Below are 22,892 nucleotides of genomic sequence, written 5' to 3' on the forward strand. Positions count from 1 at the left end.
AAAGATATGTAATGAAGCTGCCAGGCAAACATCCTTGGGGAAAGCATTGCTTTATGCTAACCACAGTTTAGAACAAACTATGGTATAAGTTGATAAACCATTGGTCTAATCATGTTTACAGTGCTTGTCTGCTTTTTCTGTCTTCCCATCTCTACAACGAAGCAATTTTTCAAAGTAGAAAAATTGCCTCAACTGCAATTTGTCAATTAAACATTATGCCAAACCAACCATGTTTTTCAAATCCACTTCAACACATGGCTTTCAATTCCAGTTTGCAACTATAGTTCTTCAGTTCAGACATTATATTAAACCACAGCTAAAATAAGGTAGGTCAGAGGTACCCATGTTTGATTTTATGTCTGAACTTCTTCCAAAGTCCACAATATTTTGACTGGAATTTGTAACCAAGCCAAAAACTGGAATTTGTAACCAAGCATGGAATTTGACTGGAATTTTGGAATTTGACTGGAATTTGTAACCAAGCATGTGTCCTGTATCTCTGCACAGCAGCAAAAGCATCCCTCTTTCTTGCTCCAGAAAATGGAATCGTGGGGCTCTGGACACTTTGCCATACAGTTGCCAAACACCCAAACATGGACATAGGAAGGAAGCAGGATGACCAGAAACCTGCCAGACAATCCCCACCCATCTCTCTATCTGCAGCACTTCAAGTATGTGAAGAAGTCTTGCTCATCATGCTCACCCAACGGCAGTTCACTATGGTGAATAAAACTGACAGGGCCTGTTTCATTGGACATTCATTACATCTGAATCAACGTTTGCCTAGAACTGCAACCCAGATTTGATCCTGGGGTCCATTTATCAAGGTGTGGTTGGAATGTATGACTGAACACAGACAATGTCAAGGTGACACTGAAGTTTTACCAGTACCATTGAATTTGAACTTTTATGGCCATGCACTCCTGAAAAATCATAGATAATTCACCGATGAGAGCATATGCTTACATACAGTCATACCTTGGGTTAAAGACGCTTCAGGTTAAATCTTTTCCGGTTGCATCCTGCGGCAACCCGGAAGTAACCGAACGGGTTACTTCCGGGCTTCGCCGCTCGCACAGACACTCAAAATGACATCATACGCATGTGCAGAAGCGATGAACCAAACGGGTTACTTCCGGGCTTCGCCGCTCGCAGACACTCAAAATGACATCATACGCATGTGCAGAAGTGATGTTATAAATTACATTTCTAAAATAACATGAAGCATCTTGGTGTCCCAAACAGAGTATCAGATTGTTCTAAAGTAACTGAAAATACTTTCTTTGGAAAAAACACAGGAAGTTTGTTTTCTTGCTAATGTGCTGAATTTACTGCTTTTGATACTACCTATGATTTCATATTTACATATTAACAAAAACTTATTTTTACTCTCAGTTGAAATTTCACATTATGGATGTGCAAGGAAATGGATATTTAATAAATGATCTCAAAAATTCTGCATGATCTTTAGAAAATTCTCTCTCCCCATTACCCCTCCCCACAGTGAAATGTAGGAAAACTTGAAGTTACCAATCTATAAAAACACCACAGTGAAACATTACACCAAAAACACCTTCCTTTGTTTTACAGAAGTGACCTGGTTCACACATTACACTAAATCATTGGTTCCCAAAGTGGGTGGTACCACCCCTTGGGAAGCAGTAGGATTGCCTAGGACAGTGGTTTTCAACCAGTGTGCCATGGCACCCTGGGGTGCCTTGAATGGTGGCCAGGGGTGCCACGGGCAACACTGGCCTCTGTCCCCCTTTCCTTCCCCCCCTCCTCTGATGCTCTCTTGTGTCTCTGCCTTCCAAAGGCTTGTGCGGCTGTTTCTTACAGCAGCCCTGGCTACAAGCTCCCCAGGCAAATGGTGCCTCTGGGGCTGGCCAGGGGGTGCTTTCCAGGCCCCTGTAGGGCAGTGTGAGGAGGCACCTCTCTTTGGGGCAAGGGGGGCAGCTCAGAGACCAAGGGCAGCAGCAGTGGCTGCCTGGAGGACTTCCAATGAGAGAGAAGAAACTGACAGAACACTCCACAATGGAGGGTGTTTGAAAAGGGGTGAGGGGCTGCTGGCTCTGCAGGTAAGGGGTGACATAACTGGGCTCCTGAGCCCCACAAGGTGCCACAGAAAGAATGTAGTTAGTCAAGGGAACCGTGGACTAAAAAATGTGGAAACCCCCCCCCTCTGATCCTGGGGATGCTAAGAGGCAAAGGGGCAGCAGGGAGGTGCTGGATACATAATTGACTTTTAAGACTTTGAAAATCTGGCATCCCTGGATCAAGTTCACCAATTTAGATGAATTAAGCTAAACAGTTTTAATGGGATTTTTAATAAATGTGTACTTAATTGCTACTGCTTTGAATTGTGTCGTTCTCTTCCTTACAGGGTGGTGCAAACCACTATTCTGTATAATGCTTTTTATAGGGTTGAGTAGGGGGTTCTGCCCTAGAATTTGCTCTTGGGGTTCCCCTCACCCTCTGAAATAGAATTGTGGGTGGTGTGAAGGGGGAGGATAAGTTATCCTTGAAGTCATTCCACATGTGCAATGATTTAGCTGAATATAACGCAAAGGCTTAATATGAACAAGCAGTGTGCTGATTCAATTGTGTCATCCTTTCTCCCATTTCCTTTGATGCTGTTGGGAACAAACCATAGTCTGGTTTGTTGAGTTATCTGAACTCAAACTTGCAGTTTGTTGCCCCCAAACAAACCATAAATGGCAAGTCAAGAACAAACCTTGGCTTCTGCCTTATGATTATTTGGAAATAAACAAATCACAAGTCCAGGACCAGATGACACCATAAGCCATACCAGGTACAAGAGTGGGGGAGGAGTGAAGCAGCAACTTTGACACTGCTTGTACATGATCAGAAAGCAAATAACAAACCTAGGCTTCAGACTGTGGTTTCTTTGGAATGAAACCAGAATGTAGCTCATACACAGAATCATTTGCTTATCTGCAGATTGTGGCAAAGTGTGGCATCTGATTGAAACCACTAGTGAGAAAAGCAGAAGGAGGGGAAATGTTTCAGAAACCATACTCAAACTCAAGCTTTAGTTTTATCACATTTCAAATGACAAAATAAGAAAAATCCCTGGACATTTTATATAATATGATACATATATCTTCAAAATGGCCCATTATTGGTTCATTCAAGCAACACCACTTAATGAACCTGAGTCCAATGGAAGTAATACATATGCTCTGTACCCAGATATAATGAAAAATTCTACATTGCTTTTTTATTGCTGAAATGCTTCTCTTTTGTATAGCCTCTGTATTGCCTAGATCCATATTATAACCAAGTTTTCATACGTGTTATTAGTTGCATAAATGCACTAAAACATCTAAATTACTTACTATTTCAACATGTGCAAAAGCTCACAATGGTCTACAGCACTTGTTCACTCAAATAACTAAAGCTTAAAAAACCCAGCTATTCATATAGACTGCTTTACAAATACTTCAGATTTGACTCAAACATGTTATCCCACCACTCTGCAGTACTTGTTCATACTCAGAGTCCTTATTACTTAAAGGTATTGAATATCACCAACATTAGACATAACCATTTTCAAAGGCACCAACAGTAATTGTTGCAAAGGAACTGAATTTAAAACACCAATGGTATATCTAACTCCTTGACTGCGTACATTCATGCCTGTGGTCAAAATCACTAAAAATATTCGATGTTTCACCATACTGGAAGATGAATAATCTCCCCAACACTTCACACAATGCAACATTTACCAAGATGGCAAAGTGGAGGGAGGTCACCCACCTTACTGGCCTACTTGTCTAAGTGCCCACAGCAATGCATCTCATTGACTTCGCTTCATTTTTTCAGAATCCTAAGCAACCAAGAGGAGAGGAGAGAAAGACTATATACTCTTTTCTTGTACTGTCTTCACAATCCTTCCAGAGTAGATCAATGAGAGGAGACTGAGAATCAGGAGTCCTCCTGCCCCAATTCCCATGGTGACTTGCAGTTCTAAACCAGAGCAAAACCAAAGTTGCTACATTACATGTCTGTACTGAATAAAAATAGCGATTTCACTACTTCCTGGGAAAACACGCAATCCATACTTCTGCGAATTCATGACACTGGCTTAACAGGACCATGCCACAGAAGATGTTCTTGTAAATGCTAACAGAATTAATGAGGTTTTAAAACAGCTGTTCTTGTTTTGTTTCATACATATTAACTTGCTATTATATAATTATATTAACTTACATTTATAATATTGCATTGCTATTACATTAAATTACATTTCAAAGCCATTATTTGTAACTGAATATAGTTATAGCAGCACCTATTGTTTCAAACTGGTATTATCAACCTATTATGAACAATAGGCCACAAAACTTGAATACATACCACTTAAAGATACAGCAGGGACATAAAGTCACTACTAAACAGTTATGTTCTGGCTAGGATAAATTCTATGCTCATAATAATAAACTAGCCAATAGATCACGGAATACTTTTTTAAAGTATGTGTTTTAAATTGTAACAAACTTGTTTGCTCCCCCTTCATGTACTTGCTTAGTTATAACCTTTCATGTGCATTAAGGACCTTGATACTTGCAATAAAAATCCAAAGAACGTACGTTCTAGTCTTTAAAAAGTATTGAAAATATCAAAGTTTAAGAAAACTAATTGTGCAAGTTATGTTGTAAGAAGTTTGTACAGTAAAATGACTGACTGATAAATCAAGGGCAGCCAATTTAGCGTACTAATGTCCTCACTTCTTAAGAAATGTTTGCCAGGAATACAGCTTAGTACTTCAACTAGCTGACATATGTTTAAATACATAGTAGCCCATCAACACCAACACTAGAACACATATCAATACATCTTTTTGCCATGTGTTCAACACATTAGTCCACAAAAGAACTCACAACCATACAACCATCCTTAAAAAAACCAAACTCTGTAGTATCTGGGCATTCTAAGACACAATCAAATGCAAACAAAAGTTGTGGAAATTCTGATATTTGTACTTAGAACATCAAATATCAGAATATTATAATTTCTAATCTATTTCTAATATTCTAATACACACCACTGGAAAAGTAAATGGGAAGATTTCAGAAACGCTACTATGTAAGTAAAGTAAACTAAAGGTAAAGAAATATATAGGGCTCTCAGCTCTAATTCAGTTAGAACACACAATATATGGCATTTTCTGGTTGTGCGTTGTATAAATATAGCTGGTTTCCTCAATATATTCGCAGAGGATTTGTAAAATACATTTATACCTCGCTCACACACTAGGAGGACACCCAACAATGAAATGAATGAACAAAACCACAGATTTATAAACGGACAAAGTGAGAGCCATGAGAAGTACTAAACGTGGGTGCAGGCTGCCAAGACTGCACAGCTTATGTACATTCTCTGCTAAACTTTTTTTCAGAAGAAAGTACTTAAAATTCCTGGTGAAGTCAAGTTACTTGACATTTTGTCTCACTAAAAGAAGTGGTGGGCCATATCATGTGAATCTTATTGTATTACATTCTAAAGGGCTTGGCAACTGTTGGTCATTAATCTTTAACACAAAGGAAATTCAAATACAGTGACAAGTTGTTGGTTTTTTTGGGGGGGGGGAGTAATTTAGTCCCAATCCCAATAGTTTAACCTACAAGGATAGGGTCCCCCGGAGCCTGGTGAACAGCCTAGCAAGTCCCCTGTCCAAAGTGTTGCGTCAAAGTGGTGAAAGAATATAAAATATAGAAATTAAAAACCGTTTAGCCATGGGAGTGGGGGAGGGGAGATACCTACGGTACTTCACTACTGACAATATGTGAAGAAACCCCTTTTAAAGCAAAAACAGAAAACCCACCCAAACACATATTCGTCATTGCTAGTGTTGTGTATGTGATTTTCTCCTATTTATCGATTACACAAAGAAAAACCCAGCAGGGGCTGCTGCAATGCAACATACGCCGATTTCAGACTGGAGCGGGGGGGGGGGGAGATTCTTTTTCACTTCTACGCCTTGAATTCTGTAGCTGGGGCGAACAGATAGGTGATTCTATGCCTTGCTTTTAACCGCGAATAAAGGGCACCGAAAATAGCCCGTCCTCTTCCCTCCAGCTCCAGTTGCCCCTCCCAAAGAAAATAAAGGTGGTTTTTCAACCCTCCAAACGAACCAGTGTCACCTTTCCCCCTTCCTTTCTGTGCAACCCCCCCCACCCCACCCCCAAAAGCTCTTCCACAACCCTCGCTTGCAACAAAAGCTCTGCACGCCAGATGAGCCATTATTATCCCTATGGTCACACCATCAGCACAATCCCTTTTCTTTTTCTCCTGCCGGCAAACACGCACAGGCAAACTTCCCCCCATTCTAGAGAAAAGAACAATGCGGGGGGGGGGAGAGAGATAGGGGGAGAGAGAGATAGGGAGAAGGACATGCAACTACAACACCGCGGGAAACCAATGCAAAATTTGGAAGGGGGGGAGAGGGGAGAGAGGAAAAACATGGGGGTGAGAGAAGAAACCTCCCCCCCCCACAACCCTGCTTTTTCGCCGCAGCTCCTTCCCTCCAAACCGGCCGACACTTCCCATATCCCGCCCGAGGCTTCCCTATTAAGACGACCCCCCCCCAGTCATGCCCACCCCGTCGGGGTTTCCCCCTCGAGCCCTCAGTCGCTCCACTCGAGAGGGGGCCCTTCCTCAACCCACCCGCGCAAGGCTTCCCCGTTCTCGGCTGCAACCTCTTCCCCCTCCTCCTCCTCCACCACCCCAAACCGTCGCAACAACAACAAAAAAGCCCTCCATGGACACGGACCCACAAGGCCCCCCTCTCGGCATAATGGTTCGCCTCCTTGCAGAGGAGGAAAGAGTAAAAAGGCTGCCCCCCAAACACACACACACACACACACACACCAATGCATGCATGCACACGCACACACTTCACCTCATGTTGCTGCCCAGGGGCCGGGGGGGCGTCTTCCCCCCCGCTCCTCGCTCTTCTCTCCTCAGGAGCCGGCTGGGTCGTTCTCAATAGGCGACGAGTGCGGAGGGAGGGAGGGGAGGAGGAGGAGGAGGAGCAGCAGCAGCGGGGAGGGGGGTCCCCCCGCAGGCGCCAGCCAGTCCCTGCCTTGGCAACCCTGAGACTGGCTCGCCTTGCCTCGCCTGCGCCCTCCGGCTTGGCTGCTTTGGCCCAACCCGACCACAGCGGGGAGTCCAAGGAGGGAGGGAAGAAAGGGAGGGAGGAATGGCGCACGCGGGGGGGGGGAGGAGGAGGAGCGGGAGGAGGGGAGAACAAGAGAAGGTGGGAGCGTCGGGAACGCGGGGGGCAGCGCGCGAGCGGCTCGCTCGAGACGCCGGCTTGCATAGGCGGGGGGCGGGGACGCAGGGGGGACGCCAAGGGGGCGGAGCAGAGCAAGCCCCGCCTCCTCGGCTGCTCTGCATTCCCTGTGCATTCCATGCGGGTTCTGGCGCGGGGGGGGGGGGAGGTTGGTGGAAGCGCCGTAGAGAGATGTGGGAGCAACCAACTGCGGAGGAGGAGGAGGAGGAAGCCACTGCGGTGAGCTCATACGCTTTGGCGACCCCTGCTGACCGCCCGGGTGGTTCCCTTGCGCACCTTGGGCGCGTGTGCCGGTGTGGCGCGCAGCTGAACCCCCCCCCCCGCCATCGCAGACGACGGTGGTGGTGGTGCACTTCCCGAGCCCACGACCGAAAAGGCTGGAATCTGCAGTCTCCAGAAGACTGCCCTCTCTGGAACGAGCCGTTTGCAGATCGTCACAAGGGACTATGGACACGGAATGGCTAATTTTCCTCTGCTGGTTTCTCCTCCAGGCTTCCCGTGCTTAAAGCATACGGTATTTCGATGTTCTGCTCCGCACAGCATCCTGCATTTGTTAGCGGCTGCGTGCCGTGTAGGTTACTAAGGACACGTGCGTTGCATATATTACTGTTCAAGCCGCTGGTTACTGTTCAGTCCTTTCTACCGCGAGACCTGCCTTGAATTCTTTATTGCTCAACGCCCCGGTTGCTTCTCTGCTTTGCCTGGTTCTCATGCGCCTTGTTATTCAATCCACATTTACCTAAAGTTTCTGGACTTTAGTCTCGGCGTGATCCTCCTGTATTCAGCGTGCAGATTGCCACCAGTGCGCACCACTTCCCAGTTAACGCGTCCCAATTGTGAATATGACTCCTGTTTCAATTCCAATCTTGGTTTCTCTTCCACGGTTCAGGAAGAAGAGCATATTAAATCCGTGGAAGAAATCCCACTGCTGTACCCAAGTTTAGCTGCACCTATGCTATGCATAACACCAGTACTCAGCATATTCGCCTGGAAATGAATCTCATTTGTTTCCATTGTTCTATCCTGGAAGTGCACTTAAGGTCACATTTTGAAATGCACACTTGAGAGTAGGTCCCATTGAACTCAGAAGGGCCTTATTTCCAAGTAAGTATAATTGGATTGGGCTGTATCCAAATATTCTGGCTTCCTGCTCAGTCCCATGCGTGCCTCTTCAGAAATAACTCAAACGAAATTCAGTAGGACTTACAATCAAATATTTCCGGGGATGTAGCTGTGTCCATCTGTTGCAGCAAAAAGCAACAAATAGTCTTGTGGCGCCATAAAGACTAAGAGACTTTATCATGACATAAGCTTTCGTTGACTTGAGCTCACTTCATCAGATGCATAAATCATTAGTCATCAGATAAATATGCACACATATGGATTTGAAGGGGTGGGTGTAAGGTTGGAATTAAATGACCATGCAAAGGGTATACAGGCTGTGACAACCTGATGAAGTGGGATTCTAGTCCATTACGGCTTAAGGCATGATCAAAATACTATGTTCATTTTCCCAAGTAAGTGTGTGTATAAGGTTAGGTATGAGGTTGTCTTGTTTGAGGATTGGCATAAGTTCTAAATGCAGCAGACTATTGTGGTTAGGTCAAAGGCTTGACGAAAGTCTAATTTTAGGCCATGAATAAATGATATGTACTGCCTTTCTGTTCCTTCAGCTTCTCAAATTAATCATCGAAGCTGAACCCCTTCACAATGACATTTGCCTTGTTTTCTGCATTGTTAGCTTATATTGCTGTTTGTTTTTGTTTTTTTAAAAAAAAATTAATAATGACATATTTATTCTCCATGGATAAGAATTTGCTGGCTACTTCCTTGTTATTTCTAGCTGAGTTATTTCTCCAATTTATATATGGATAGCCTTCTGTAGAAATGCTGAAATAAAAAGAAAATAACGCTTCGTAAGAACAAGGTTGAAGAAGTGCTAATGTTGCATTTAAGAGTAACCGCTCCAAGGTTTATCCTGGAAAGGAAAAATACTCCCCCCATCTTTGGGCACTGTTTATTGATCATTCATCCTGACTTGTTTTGAGGGAGATTAGACAACATTGGCTCTTCAATTCGCATTCAGTCTTATTTGTTTGCAGGGAGATTAGACGATGTTGCATCAAAGCAAGGGTCAGCCCACCAACTTCCCAGTGCATTTTCCTGACTCTTTCCTTATCAAGAAGAATCCAATCTTTTGGAGGAAGTGGGTTTGTTGCACAAAATGTCCCAATCAACTATAATTGCACAACCAGAATTTGCCAGTGTGTGATTGAATTGATCTTGAAAATAGAGACAATCTGGAAGCACCCACTGTGTGTAAACATACCCGTGTGATGGGAGCGGGGAACCCTTTTCAGCCTGAGGGCCACAGTGTCTTCTGAGCAATGTTCCAGGGGCCACATGTCGGTGATTGCGGGTGGCAAAGGCTAAAGTGGGCAGAGCAAAATAAACACACTCACACATCCCTCTCTACCCTCCATCAAATAGATTGTTTCTGTGCATTTCTCGCCTAGGTATCTGCAGTGATGCATTTATTTATTTATTTATTTATTTATTTATTTATTTATTTATTCATTCATTAACTTCCTTTGAGTGTATTTATGCCCAAGGCAGCTTATACTATAAAACAGAGCAAACAATGTCAGTGCTGGTTCCGTAACATTTCAGTTAAAACAATACAGTCAAACCTTGGTTGTTGAACGTAATCCATTCCAGAAGACCATTCGACTTCCGAAATGTTCGACAACTGGAGCAGTTACTTCCAGGTTTTCAGCATTTGGGAACCGAAACGTTTGAAAACGGAGCTGTTTGACAACCGAGGTTTGACTTTAATATAAAACAACTAACTTCAAACGTGTGGCAGATAAAATACCAATAATATGGGAGACAGATCCAGACTTGCTTCCTGAAATAGATGCATCTTTAAAAGGCAGTGAAAAACTTGGCAAAGGTGCCAAATTAATCTCCCAGGATGGAGAGTTCCACTGCACAGTCACAAAGGAGGGAGAGTGATATGGCACTAATGTCCTGCTTGTTTGGTCACTGCAACAACAGAATTCTGAACTATTTAAGCCTTCAATCTGATCCAACAGGGCTCTTGTCTTGTCTCCCGTGTTTCCACCACCCAACATGCAGGAGAACCTCCTCAAACAATGTTTGACTCATACAGGAAGAGAAAGCCCTTCAGATATCCTGTACCTGAGGCAGCAACCTTATTCAGGGAATGGCCTTCTCACTGACACAGAGCATCTCTGGTTTGTCCAGATTGGTAACTGTCAGTTTATGAACTGAATCCAGTCCTAGATGCTGCTCTAGGGTTTCCAGGTAAGAGTGTGAATAAATATTGTCTCTTGTTGCTAGATAATAAAGTCGTTACAGCAAGCAATTTCTCTCTTTTCTTTCCTTTCTCTTCCACACAACAACTGATTATATTATAGTTGATTCGTGTGACACTTGATGCATGACCAGATGTTGATGAAATCAATCCTTATCCAACTTCACGGCAAAGCAGTTGTTTGTATCATCAAGAATGCAGGCTGCTCCTCAGCATGCAGTGAAAATTGTTCTTTATTATTATTATTGCTCGCTTTATCATACCACTGCTATCTAAGCTGCACAAATGAAAGTATTAAAGGATTCACCTCCCCTTATCAGGAGCTTAAATAAGAATTAACTAAACAATTGAACAGTTATGAGCCAAAGGGAGACACCCTTCACAGGTGATGGAAATGCCCCAAAGTAAATAAATCCTCCTAAATTATCAAAAGCAGTACTATAAATAACACAGTTTGTTATGGTTACAGGTAGGTAGCTGTGTTGGTCTGCCATAGTCAAAACTGTTACCAAAAAGGAGCAATGCAGCAGCGAGCAGCTGGCTGGAAAGCCAAACAGGATGTTTATGACTGTTAGCATGGGAACAAGGGGGCAGTCCATTCACTGTACTGAGCACCGGATGTTAGCTCAGTGTGTGTCATATGACCTGTACTGGAAGTACATGGGAGGAGTGTATTCTCTCTGCTGTTTGAGTGCAGACATGTTTCTCTGTACTGCTGCAAAAGACAGAAATAAAAGCATGTAAATATATTTCTGTCTGTCTCTTTCCCTTCCCTGGGGATAGCAGGGAAGAGGGGGAAAGGAGTGGCGTGTTCTTTTCACGTCTGAGAAGGATCGCCGATAAGAGACCTCGCCTGTTTTCCTGCCGGGAGTCGCAGCGGGGAGGTCAACAAGGAAATCAGCCGGTGCCTAGCAAAGTGGCACATTCCTCTGACAAGGCTTGATTCCAACAAAAACAAAATTAAAAAAATCCTTCCAGTAGCACCTTAGAGACCAACTAAATTTGTTATTGGTATGAGCTTTCATGTGCATGCACACTTCTTCGAAAGCTCATACCAATAACAAACTTAGTTGGTCTCTAAGGTGCTACTGGAAGGAATTTTTTAATTTTGTTTCGACAGTTTGTTATAATTATTCTTTGGATCCCATACTTTTAAAATTAAATTAAGTTTAACAGAGTTGATGTTAAACATTTTTGTTCTGGACAGTAAAAAAGAATGGTTAATGAACTTACAGGGCATTGCAATTACAGATAGCTAATAACAGTTATATCAGGGCCCTTCCAGACCGATATTTTATTATGGATGTATTCTTCAGCATATTCTTGACACAATGATAGTGCACTAATGATGGGTTTATTCAGCTTTTGTTTGTTATGTGATGCTTCCCCAGTGCTACACATCATTGCTGTCTGGAATGGCTATAGCTCAGTAGTAGCAGCAGCAACAACAACAACAAGAACAGCTTCCAACAGAATACTAAAAACAGAATAAAACTTCAAACATTAAAAACTTCCCTAAACAGGGCTGCCTTCAGATGTCTTCTGAAAGTCAGATAGTTATTTATTTTCTTGACATCTGATGGGAGGGAATTCAACAGGGCGGGCGCCACTACCGAGAAGGCCCTCTGCCTGGTTCCCTGTAACCTCACTTCTCGCAGTGAGGGAACCGCCAGAAGGCCCTCAGTACTAGACCTCAGTGTCCGGGCAGAACGATGCAGGTGGAGACGCTCCTGGGTATCATCCCCATACTGATGAACACCCAGCCCAACCTCCCTGTTGATCTCTCCCAGCAGCTGCATGTAGATGTTGAAAAGCATGGAGGAGAGGACAGAACCCTGAGACACCCCACAAGTGAGAGCCCTGGGGGCTGAACACTCATCCCCTACCACCATTTTCTGAACACGGCCCAGGAGGAAGGAGCAGAACCACTGTATAACAGTGCCCCATCTCCCAGCCCCTCTCTAGACCATGGGTAGGCAAACTAAGGCCCGAGGGCTGCATTCGGCCAAACTGCCTTCTAAATCCGGCCCGCAGGCAGTCCAGGAATCAGTGTGTTTTTACATGAGTAGAATGTGCCCTTTTATTTAAAATGTATCTCTGGGTTATTTGTGGGGCCTTCCTGGTATTTTTACATTAGTAGAATGTGCACTTTTATTTAAAATGCATCTCTGGGTTATTTGTGGGGCATAGGAATTCGTTCATTTTCTTTTTCAAAATATAGTCCGCCCCCCCACAAGATCTGAGGGACAGTGGACCGGTCCCCTGCTTAAAATGTTTGCTGACCCCTGCTCTAGACGGTCCAGAAGGATGTTGTGGTCGAGGGTATCAAAGGCCGCTGAGAGATCCAGCAAAAGCTGAACAAAATAAACCAGAACCTTCATGGTATAAAAAGTTATGGGATTTCACCAGGAAGTTAAGCGATATGTACTGCTTGGAAGCAAAGCTGTTTGACCACCCCAAAACCTTTGTAGGGAATGTACAAACAGCACTGAAAAATGGGATAATGTGTGACTGCTCTTATACAGTGCTGTAGCTACAGAAGGGCTAGCCAGTTTTTTTGCTCTGGGTGAAGCCTCCAGAGGGGTGCCATTGAGGCTCCCAACCTGTGTGTGTGTGTGTGCAGATGTGTGTGTGGGAGGGGGTGCCAAACTGGGTCTTTGACCCGGGTGAAATAAAGTCTAATTTTGCCACTGCCTTATAGCATCATAAGTACAAATCAGTGTGCAGCAACAAAGATATCTGGAGGACCCCTCAAAGAAAGGACTCCAGGCAACAGATATAGCTGGGACAAAATGTCTTCCCTTTGTAAATTCTGCAAATAAATTCTATTGAGAGGGGTTCTGTGTAGACAGGATGCGAACGTTCTTGAACTACTCTAATATATGACTATTCCATATTATTACTGGGTTATTTATTTTCTTGTTGCAATTGGTAATGAACAGTAAGATAGCATAAACTTATTGGGCTGGATACAGACTGACAGTGCACTCCTATACATGTTGACTAAGTACTACTGAGCTAGGTGAGGGACACACCTCAGGGCAAGTGTTTCTTAGGCTGAAATCCTAAATTAGGCAGCAACCCTAATCCCACTTATCAGTGGGAATTAGCTTCTGAGTATACATGGTTAGGATTGAACAGTTGGTCATTTTTCCCCCTTCTTCTTTTTTTTGTCCCATTGAAATCACTGGGACAATTCAGTCCTAAAGTTCAACTAACATATAGCACAAACTAAGTTAGTTCTTGGTATGAGCTTTCGTGTGCATGCACACAAAAGCTCATACCAAGAACTAACTTAGTTGGTCTTTAAGGTGCTACTGGAAGGATTTTTTTTTTGTTTTGACTATGGCAGACCAACACGGCTACCTATCTGTAACTATAGCACAAACGTATGTGTGCTACTCAGAATTAAGTCCCAAAAAGTTCATTGCAGCCTGATTCTGGATCAAATGCTTTATCTTCTTAAAATATTTAGATCAATATCCATACTCTCTCACCCACAATATTATAAGCAAAGTTATACTAGAACCAGGAAGGAAGAATAAGGCTCAGTTCACAAGCAGAGGCAACACTTATATGGGACTTCTCTGGGGGCTCTTTGGATAAAAGGAGGGGGTTCCTTTCCACCAACTTGAAGGATAGGATGAGTCTCCACCCCCCATCGTTCACTGAGGTCCAGCTCGAAGGGCCTTCTGGGAGTTCCCTCACTGCGAGAAGTGAGGTTACATGAAACCAAGCAGAGGACCTTCCCATTGGTGTTGCTCGCCCTGTGGAACGCCCTCCCATCAGATGTCAAGGAAATAAACAACTATCTGACTTTTAGAAGACATCTGAAAGCAACCCTGTTTGGAAAAATTTTAATGTCTAATGTTTTACAATTTTTTATGTGCTGTAAGCTGCCCAGAGTGGCTGGGGAAACCCAGCCAGATGGGCAGGGTATTATTATTATTATTATTATTATTAGTGGGGCAAGGGTAGACTGGTTTACTGTTACCGAGAGAGGGAAAAGGAGCAGGAGGCAAACCTTTTAAGGAGTTATTTGTGGAAGACAGCAAGCTACAGTAGTATCTGTACTGCATCTATGCCACACCTTCCGAAAACCCCACTGTACTATTTGGGAACAGCGAAATCTACAGGTTTAGAGGAGATGCATAGTTTAGAACCTAGAAATATTGGAAGCTGCCTTATACTGATTCAGATCATTGGTCAATCTAGCTTGATATTGTCTACGCTGACTAGGGAAGGCTCTCAGCCACCTCTAACTAGAGATACCAGAGACTGAATGTGGGACTTTCCACATACATGCAGAGCAGATACCACCACTGACCCATGGACCTTCCCCTACAAAATGAATAAGCCTTACTCATATGCAATGTTCTGTGTTTATTTCAGCCAGATTCATTTGTGCATACTCATTGTCCACCCCCAAAACAGCACTTTAATGGTGGAAGAAGAGTAATATGCCTGAAGGATAAAGGACCCGAGTGACTCAGAGGGATTTGGATCAAATCCCTTGGTTGCACTGAGGCATGAATCATATGCTCCCTCTGTGTCCATAAAGAGCTGATAGTATGTTCCAAACTCTATATGTGATTATCTTTATACTGATGATGCAAAACTGAGTCTCCAGCAGCTACTTTAAGATAAACAGAAATATATTATGTTCTATATACTGATAAGCCTCCATTTGATATGCTGGGGGTGGGGGCGGACATGGAAAAAAGTTAAAACATGAAACTAAAGACTTACACCTGTGACCATTTCCCACCTACCCCCAAGCCATAAATACCACTGTAGGGAGACCACTGTAAAAACATAAGCTGTCATCATTTTAAATATTTCTTGATATGGCAAAGCCTTCCTGTTGGTATGCAAGGAGGAAGGGTGTATAACATTTGCATAGATCATCAGGGGGTCATGGCTGGCTGTTCATCAGTATGCAGATGATACCCAGCTCTACCTATCTTTTAAATCAGAACCGGTGAAGGCATGAATGTCCTGTGTGAGTGCCTGGAGGCGGTTGGAGGATGGATGGCGGCTAACAGATTAAGGTTGAATCCTGACAAGACAGAAGTACTGTTCTTGGGGGACAGAAGGTGGGCAGGTGTGGAGGACTCCCTGGTCCTTAATGGTGTAACTGTGCCCCTGAAGAACCAGGTGCACGGCCTGGGAGTCATTTTGGACTCACAGCTGTCCATGGAGATGAAGGTTAATTCTGTGTCCAGGGCAGCCATCTACCAGCTCCATCTGGTACGCAGGCTGAGACCCTACCTGTCCGCAAACTGTCTCGCCAGTGTGGTGCATGCTCTAGTTATCTCCCGCTTGGACTACTGCAATGCGCTCTACATGGGGCTACCTTTGAAGGTCACCCAGAAACTGCAATTAATCTAGAATGTGGCAGCTAGACTGGTGACTGGGAGTGGCCGCCGGGACCATATAACACTGGTCCTCAGAGATCTGCATTGGCTCCTCCCAGTACGTTTCCGAGCACAATTCAAAGTGTTGGTGCTGACCTTTAAAGCCCTAAACAGCCTCGGTCCTATATACCTGAAGGAGCATCTCCACCCCCATCGTTCAGCCCAGACACTGAGGTCTAGCACAGAGGGCCTTCTGGCGGTTCCCTTATTGCGAGAAGTGAGGTTACAGGGAACCAAACAGAGGGCTTTCTCGTTAGTGGCGTCTGCCCTGTGGAATGCCCTACCATCAGATGTCAAGGAAATAAGCAGCTATCCTATTTTTAAAAGACATCTGAAGGCAGTCCTGTTTAGTGAAGTTTTTAATATTTAACACTCGATTGGGAGCCGCCTAGAGTGGGCAGGGTATAAATAAATTATTATTATTATTATTATTATTATTATTATTATTATTATTATTATTATTTTGTTGTTGTTGTACTTCTTTGGTTTGTAAGTTCCAGGGTCTTTACTTTCAGATGAGTGTGTATGTATCAGGGTTTAACAAATCGTATCACTTTTCAGGGCTCTGCTGCTTTTCAGCTGATTATTCTACCTTAATGGCTTTGTCAAATCTCCTCTACTTACCCTGACTTTGCTAAGGATTGCTATATTTCCCCATATAAATATAAAATGTGCCCCATGTATTCATAGCTCCAGAAGTTATTTTTATGTAGGAGGCAGGCTCACTCTGCACAATCTGCTATTTCTCTAATATTCCTTTGGAAGATCCAGCTTTTTATTGCTGGCTGCCAGATTGTCACTACTACGGGCACTGGTGAGTGCTTGGTTAAAATGCACCACTGTTGCATACCTGCCCTGCCAACATTTCTTCAATGAAAATAGGGGTGTCCATAAAATATTAAGAATAATGATGATAATAATGATAATAATTTTATTACTTATACCCCGCCTATCTGACTGGGTTGTCCCAGCCACTCTGAGCGGCTTCCAACATATATAAAAACATAATAAAACATTAAACATTAAAAAAACCTTCCCTATACAGAGCTGCCTTCAAATATCTTCTGAAGGTTGTATAGTTACTTATCTCCTTGATTCCGTACCCCCCAACATTTATCCAATGAAAATAGGAACTAAGGAAAAGTGGGACATTCCAGGATCAAATCAGAAACCGGGACGGTTGCTCCTTGTGGCCTTGAAATTTTGACTTTCCAAAACAAGGACTTCTAAGGTTGGAGCTGATCTATTTGGTGGAACATTGAATTGCCATTAGTTCCTTTTCAGGCCAACCAGAAGATTCATGAAACAGAGATTGAAATCCGGTTATCTTGATGTCAAAGTTCCATTGGGACCACACCAGCACAACTATACACACAGAGAGTTTCTCTCATGGACTTATTTCAGGAATATTTGGATTGCTTGGCTTTGAGATACTGAGTTGCGCATGCCATTATTATTTTGGCATGGTATATATTGTCTAAGACTACATGTAATAGAAGGTGTTGAAATGCTGTACATTATTGATAATGAGTTTTTGTAAACCACAGAGTTGTTTAGCTTGTGATTTATCTCTCTGTATTCCTTGAGAGTGATATTGGACTCCAAGTCTCATCAACCTCATCCACCATGGCCAATGGTCAGGGATGATGGGAGTTGCAGTCCCAAACTTCTGAAAGGCATCAAGCTAGAGAAGGCTGGCCTACACTGATTGCCAGAAAGTCTCCAGGGTTTCAGATGGTATATTTTCTAGACCTGGAGATACCAGGGTCTGAACATGAGACCATCTGCATGGAAAGCATGTGCTCTACCACTGAGCTATGCCCCCCTCCTGACTTGACTGAAACACCGAGCACATACAAAAAGAATTAAAGAAATGTTTTAAAATAACTAATGCTTCAAAAATATATGTACAGGGTATGATTCACTTAAAGCGTTCCACCAGTTGGGAGTCCTGCTCACGGACGTTTGATTGTGCAGTAAGGTTCCTATCTCCTCACCTCACGGCCCCCAAAATAGGTTCGGGTGGGTCAGGAGAACCCCTAGAACTCGGGGGGGGGGGGAGAGAGAAATCTGTCTGACAAGCCAAAATGCTTGGTGTGGCAGAATGATCACCTTCATGCAACGTTGAATTCCTCCCCTGATTCAAGCAAACATCTAGAAGGGAGAATCATTCATGCCCTCTGACATCCATGTTTCCCCTCCAAAACAAACACAGTTGAAAATGTTTATTGATAGAAAACATGGGTTCAACAGGGCCTTCTTGTTGTATCTCCTGGGCTGAGGATCTCCCTTCCAAGAGAGTTTAATTGCTCTCCTAATTGATTATATTTAGGTGGGCAAATTTTTCCTTCCACCAGGCTTTTGACTGATTTTCTACCTGCTTGTGGATTTGTTTTGGTTCTCTTCCTAATGCTTTCTGTTTTTATAACCGTTTAAAATGGAATTTGTAATGTTGTAAAGCACCTTGGGGTCCTTTTTGAGGGCTAAGGGGCATTCAATCAATCAATCAATCAACCAACCAACCAATCAATGATTATCATTGATGTTGCAAACTCCCACAAACATGTCAAGGCATTCTGGGATTATTGCTCTCTGCTACTGATATCTGACTCAGCTGTCCTTCTCTGAACAAGGTCCTTAGTAACATGTCCTGAACTGCCTTGACCAAAGGTGACAATCCTAAAAATAACTCCTGTTGTGTCATTACATTGCAGTTCATGTGCAACACTGTCTGTACTTTGACAATGATGGTGTTCATTCTCTTAAAATATCTTCCAGGCATTCCATTCTTAAGGACATCTCATTGACGTCAATGGATTCTTAAAGTATAAGACTAAAAACACAAACTCACATGAAAACTCCAAGGCCCATTGAGCTTTTTATACTTCTGAACAGAGTACTTTTACACTTTGTGCTGCACAGAATTATGCCAGCATTTACACCAAAAATTATGAGCAACAAATGACTTTTAACCCTCAGTTCTGCTCATTTACATTGCATAGATCTTATTTATAAAAATAGGATTGTGCTGTAAGAATAAGGGATCTTACAGAGCAACTCTAGACTTGAGACCTGTCAGTTGAGGAGCTTCAGGATTTGGCAAAAGCCCCAAGAGATCAGTGGAGTGTTAAGTCTCACCGTTGCTTTGAAAAATATGTTCCCTATCCTATGGAGTGAACTACTGATCAATATGGGCCTACAGTTACCTTTGTTCCATGTCCTGCCCCATGCCCTTAGCTCCTTGATTACTGAATCATTTCCTTCCATGGATGAGTCTGCTTGAGCCTTGGTCCCTGGAAGCGAGCTATGTGAGCTCTCTGCAAGTGACCTGCCAAGGTAGCTATGGGTGTGATGTGTTGTGTGGATTCTCCTTCCTCCTCTTTCTGTAGTGTGCTAAAAAAAACAATGGCGGGGGTTGCATAAGGGGATTCAAATTCATGCCTATTGTTTCGCCTGGAAACTTCCAATAAGCGGCCTCACTGCTGGCTGTGCCACTGGGGCTGATGGACTGTGGGTGCTGTGATTGTGGGGGGGGGTGATGCAGTGGGAGTGGCCCTGTCGCTGTGAGTTTATTGGTTCCCTCCATGTATGCGAAGCATGTGGGCACTGTCACCAGCACAGTCTCTGATTGGTTGCCAGGGATGTAGGCATGTCTGTCATTTTTACTCTTTTTGTTCTGTTGTGCATTTCCTCCTTCCATTCTTGGGCCAATCACATATAGGATGCAGCAGCTACTCTAAAAGAATCTCCCCAACCTCCACCCAGGTGTAATTAAGAGTACAGGATTGCTCTGAGCCATAGGACAGATTTGTGTATGCACTATCATGGCACAAGCTTACTTGTTTTATAAGTTAAAAAGTAAAAAGTACACGTGCAACGCCCCTAATTCTAGTAACACATCACTAAAAACCTCATGCAAAGCTGCTCTTCCTCATTCAAATTCTTTAATTTTGTGTTTATCCAAAGGTTTGCAGCCACGGTTACCTTTCAGGAAAGGCATTCAGGCTATGCATCCACAAATCAGAGCATTTTCTTGACTTCAAAGACTTTGCTCCAGGAAAACTAGTTGTCAGCCTCGGAACTTACTTTGCATATGGTTATGTATAGGAGGCATATTGTATTTCAGTTCAACATATTATTTTCACTTACAGAATACATACATTCCTAATAAGGCATAGTCAAGTTAGGAATGTGATCGGCTACCGTTACAGAACCATGGTCCTGTTTCTCACTCAATATATTTCTTCAGTCTCTTGTCTTTTTCCTGGAGGGCCATGCCAGCTTTCTGACTGCAGATGAAACCTGTCTCAGACACTGGGCTTTTCTTTGAAGATGTGGCTTATGTAATGTGGAAAAAATGCAACCAAGATGTTTCAAACACAAATGGAACCGAAGCATTCCAATCGCAGAGGGAAATGTTGCAAAATGTTGCCTTACTGAGTTTTCTTTTAATATAAAAAAGATTGAACACAATTTAGACAAGCGTCAATCTTTTTTGTTTGTTTTCAGGCAGCTACTGGAAACTTACTTTTAAAAAGGGATTTACCTGACCATTTTATCTTGTTTACTATACATAACTTATGCAACTTTGTGTTTTTAGGATCTGTTGTTTAGATCTGGGTTGCTGTTTTTTTACTTTCCTGTTATATACTGCTTTGGAAACAATGGTTTGAAGTGGCTTATAAATCCCAGTCGCCCATCCCAGCATGCTGGGGGTAGTCTAGGTGCAGCTCATTTGTGGTCTCAGTGGTGGTCTTGATTCTGGTTCAAGTACCACTGCGCCACACTGGTTTTCAGCTGAGCGATCCAGTTTCTAGCACACCCAAATAGTCCTGCTTTCCAGCCTTAATTCCCCTTTGAACTCACATCCAGCCGACTAGTGTCTCTGTCCCTGATCCCATGTTATTTTCTTTTAATATGCAGACCTGCTCCAAGCAACGGAACTTCAATCGGATATCACAGCTGCACCATTCCTGCTTCTAAAAGCTTGGGCTAGGCTCCAACAAAGACAGCCTGGCAGCAGACACTTGGAGCGACTTGCTGACTATACAGCAATATGGGACATGGTCTACTCTATTATAATCGGGAGTTACTGCCAACAGCAGGTGTGGTGGCAGGACCCCCCTCCTGTGAAAAGTTGCCCATGAGCCTCTGGCACTGTCTACCAGATCCATGGGCAAGTTCTCCTGGTAACCTAGGTGTTGACTCCAGCTTTCTGTGTTCTCTCTACTCTATAACACAGACAAATATAACATTTCCTGACAGCATGGCTGTAATAGAAAGAGGAAAGAAGAAAAAGTTAACTAGCTCTTTATGGGGCAGCAAGTAGGTGCCATGCATAGACGATGTTCTCCAGAAAGGAACCCTTGTTTCAGAGCATCAGTAATGGTGGGTGGCCCTAAATTAAGGAAAATAAATCTGTTCGTGTGCATTTATGAACCTATTTATAGCAAAGGGTTCGTCTTTGCCCCTCCACCAATGAAGGAGTATATTCCATGCTACAAATTATCATTTGTAATCCAAGACCTTTCTATAACTATCACATGCAGCATACATGGAAAACACTAGCTCATGTATTTGTTCACCCTCTTGTTTTTCATTAACTTCATCTTGCCAGATATAACTTCTCACACGGTTGGTTTGGTTTTTTTAAAAATTTGCTATGGTTTTGATCAGCATCTTAATTTAGGTCTATGATATCATTGACCTCATCCTTTCACTTTGCAGATCCGAGTCCTTGTTCCTCATCCTTCCTCTTAATGGGACTATTTACCACCAGTCTGTATATACGTGCATTAAGGGATGCAATTTCATCACTTATATCGCTGCTCAGTTGACTTCTCTCAACTTTGTTGGAAGTACTGTACCTCACTTCTCATTTATACCGGAGATGCGGCTTGGCATCCAAATGGACAAGGATTAGGAAAAAGCTATCTTTGCAATTCTGCGTATTTAATTACGTGGTCTGCTCAGAAGCCACAGTCATCGATATAGATCTTTAGTTTGAGTGCCAACAGTAAACTTGAAGATATATATATAGACAACTGTCCCCTCCCAATGTCTCCATTCTGATGACATCATCAGCTGGCCAACCGCTGCTCAAGTGGCAATCAAAAGCTTTTCTTTTTCATAAAAATTATACCCCTGGTCTTTGCTGATTTTGTGCCATCAAAATCATTTAGAAAATGATTGGATATATATATATAACCCCAATCTCAAGAGCCCTGCTGGATCAGGTCAAAGACCCATCTAGCTCAGCATCCTGTTCCCACAATGGCCAATAGATACCTATGGAAAGGCCACAAGCAGGACGTCAATGCAACAGCAGTCTCCCCACTCGCAGCTGGTTTTCCAAGGCACACGGACTTCAACAGCAAAGGTAGAAGAACATTGCCATCTTGGTAGTAGCCATGTATAATCTTATCCTCCATGAATTTTTAAAGCCATCCATGTTGGTGGCCATCGTTACACCTCATGGCAGGGAATTCCATAGTTTAATCATACATTGTGTGAAGAAAGACACCACTTAGATTTTCACCAGTTCCCCAATCTTCCTTCATTCCCACCCCCCAATTTATATTTTTATTTTGCTCCAGGGGTCTAGGGGAACCTTCATAACAGCATAGGGCATGGTGAAGGGTGCTGTGGATTATGGGTCTTTTTGGCAAAAATCACCCCTTCAAGAGCCTTCCATTAATAGAACCATATCATTGAGGGTTGGGAGAGAGACTGTCATGTGTGACAAGCTCTTTTTATTTCCCCACAACAGAAACTTGCTGCTAATCTGATGTGTACGCAAGATGACATTAGATATGGTTAGGCT

General features: G+C 43.2%; 1 protein-coding gene and 1 long non-coding RNA gene across 3 annotated transcripts in view; one reads left to right on the forward strand and one right to left on the reverse strand.

Moving 5' to 3' along the window:
- Window positions 1-7,140, reverse strand: part of ENAH (ENAH actin regulator) — a 70,567-nt gene extending 63,427 nt beyond the window's left edge. Inside the window, exon 1 of the mRNA XM_081903902.1 lies at window positions 6,923-7,140. Coding sequence (XP_081760028.1) covers window positions 6,923-6,927 — 5 coding nt within the window. The 5' untranslated portion in view covers window positions 6,928-7,140. The remainder of the gene's footprint in view (window positions 1-6,922) is intronic.
- Window positions 7,141-7,375: 235 nt separating this feature from the next.
- LOC309366080 lies at window positions 7,376-22,642 on the forward strand. Of its 2 annotated transcripts, XR_014166477.1 has the most exons (3): window positions 7,376-8,419; window positions 10,411-10,642; window positions 20,993-22,642. It is a non-coding gene; the product is annotated as an uncharacterized lncRNA (long non-coding RNA). The 2 variants fall into 2 exon arrangements; XR_014166478.1 differs by lacking the exon at window positions 7,376-8,419 and having other exon boundaries at window positions 9,212-10,642.
- The last annotated feature ends 250 nt before the right edge of the window (window positions 22,643-22,892 follow it).

This window comes from Podarcis melisellensis, assembly GCF_964234715.1.
Source record: "Podarcis melisellensis genome assembly, chromosome: 3".
NCBI classification, from domain to species: domain Eukaryota; kingdom Metazoa; phylum Chordata; class Lepidosauria; order Squamata; family Lacertidae; genus Podarcis; species Podarcis melisellensis.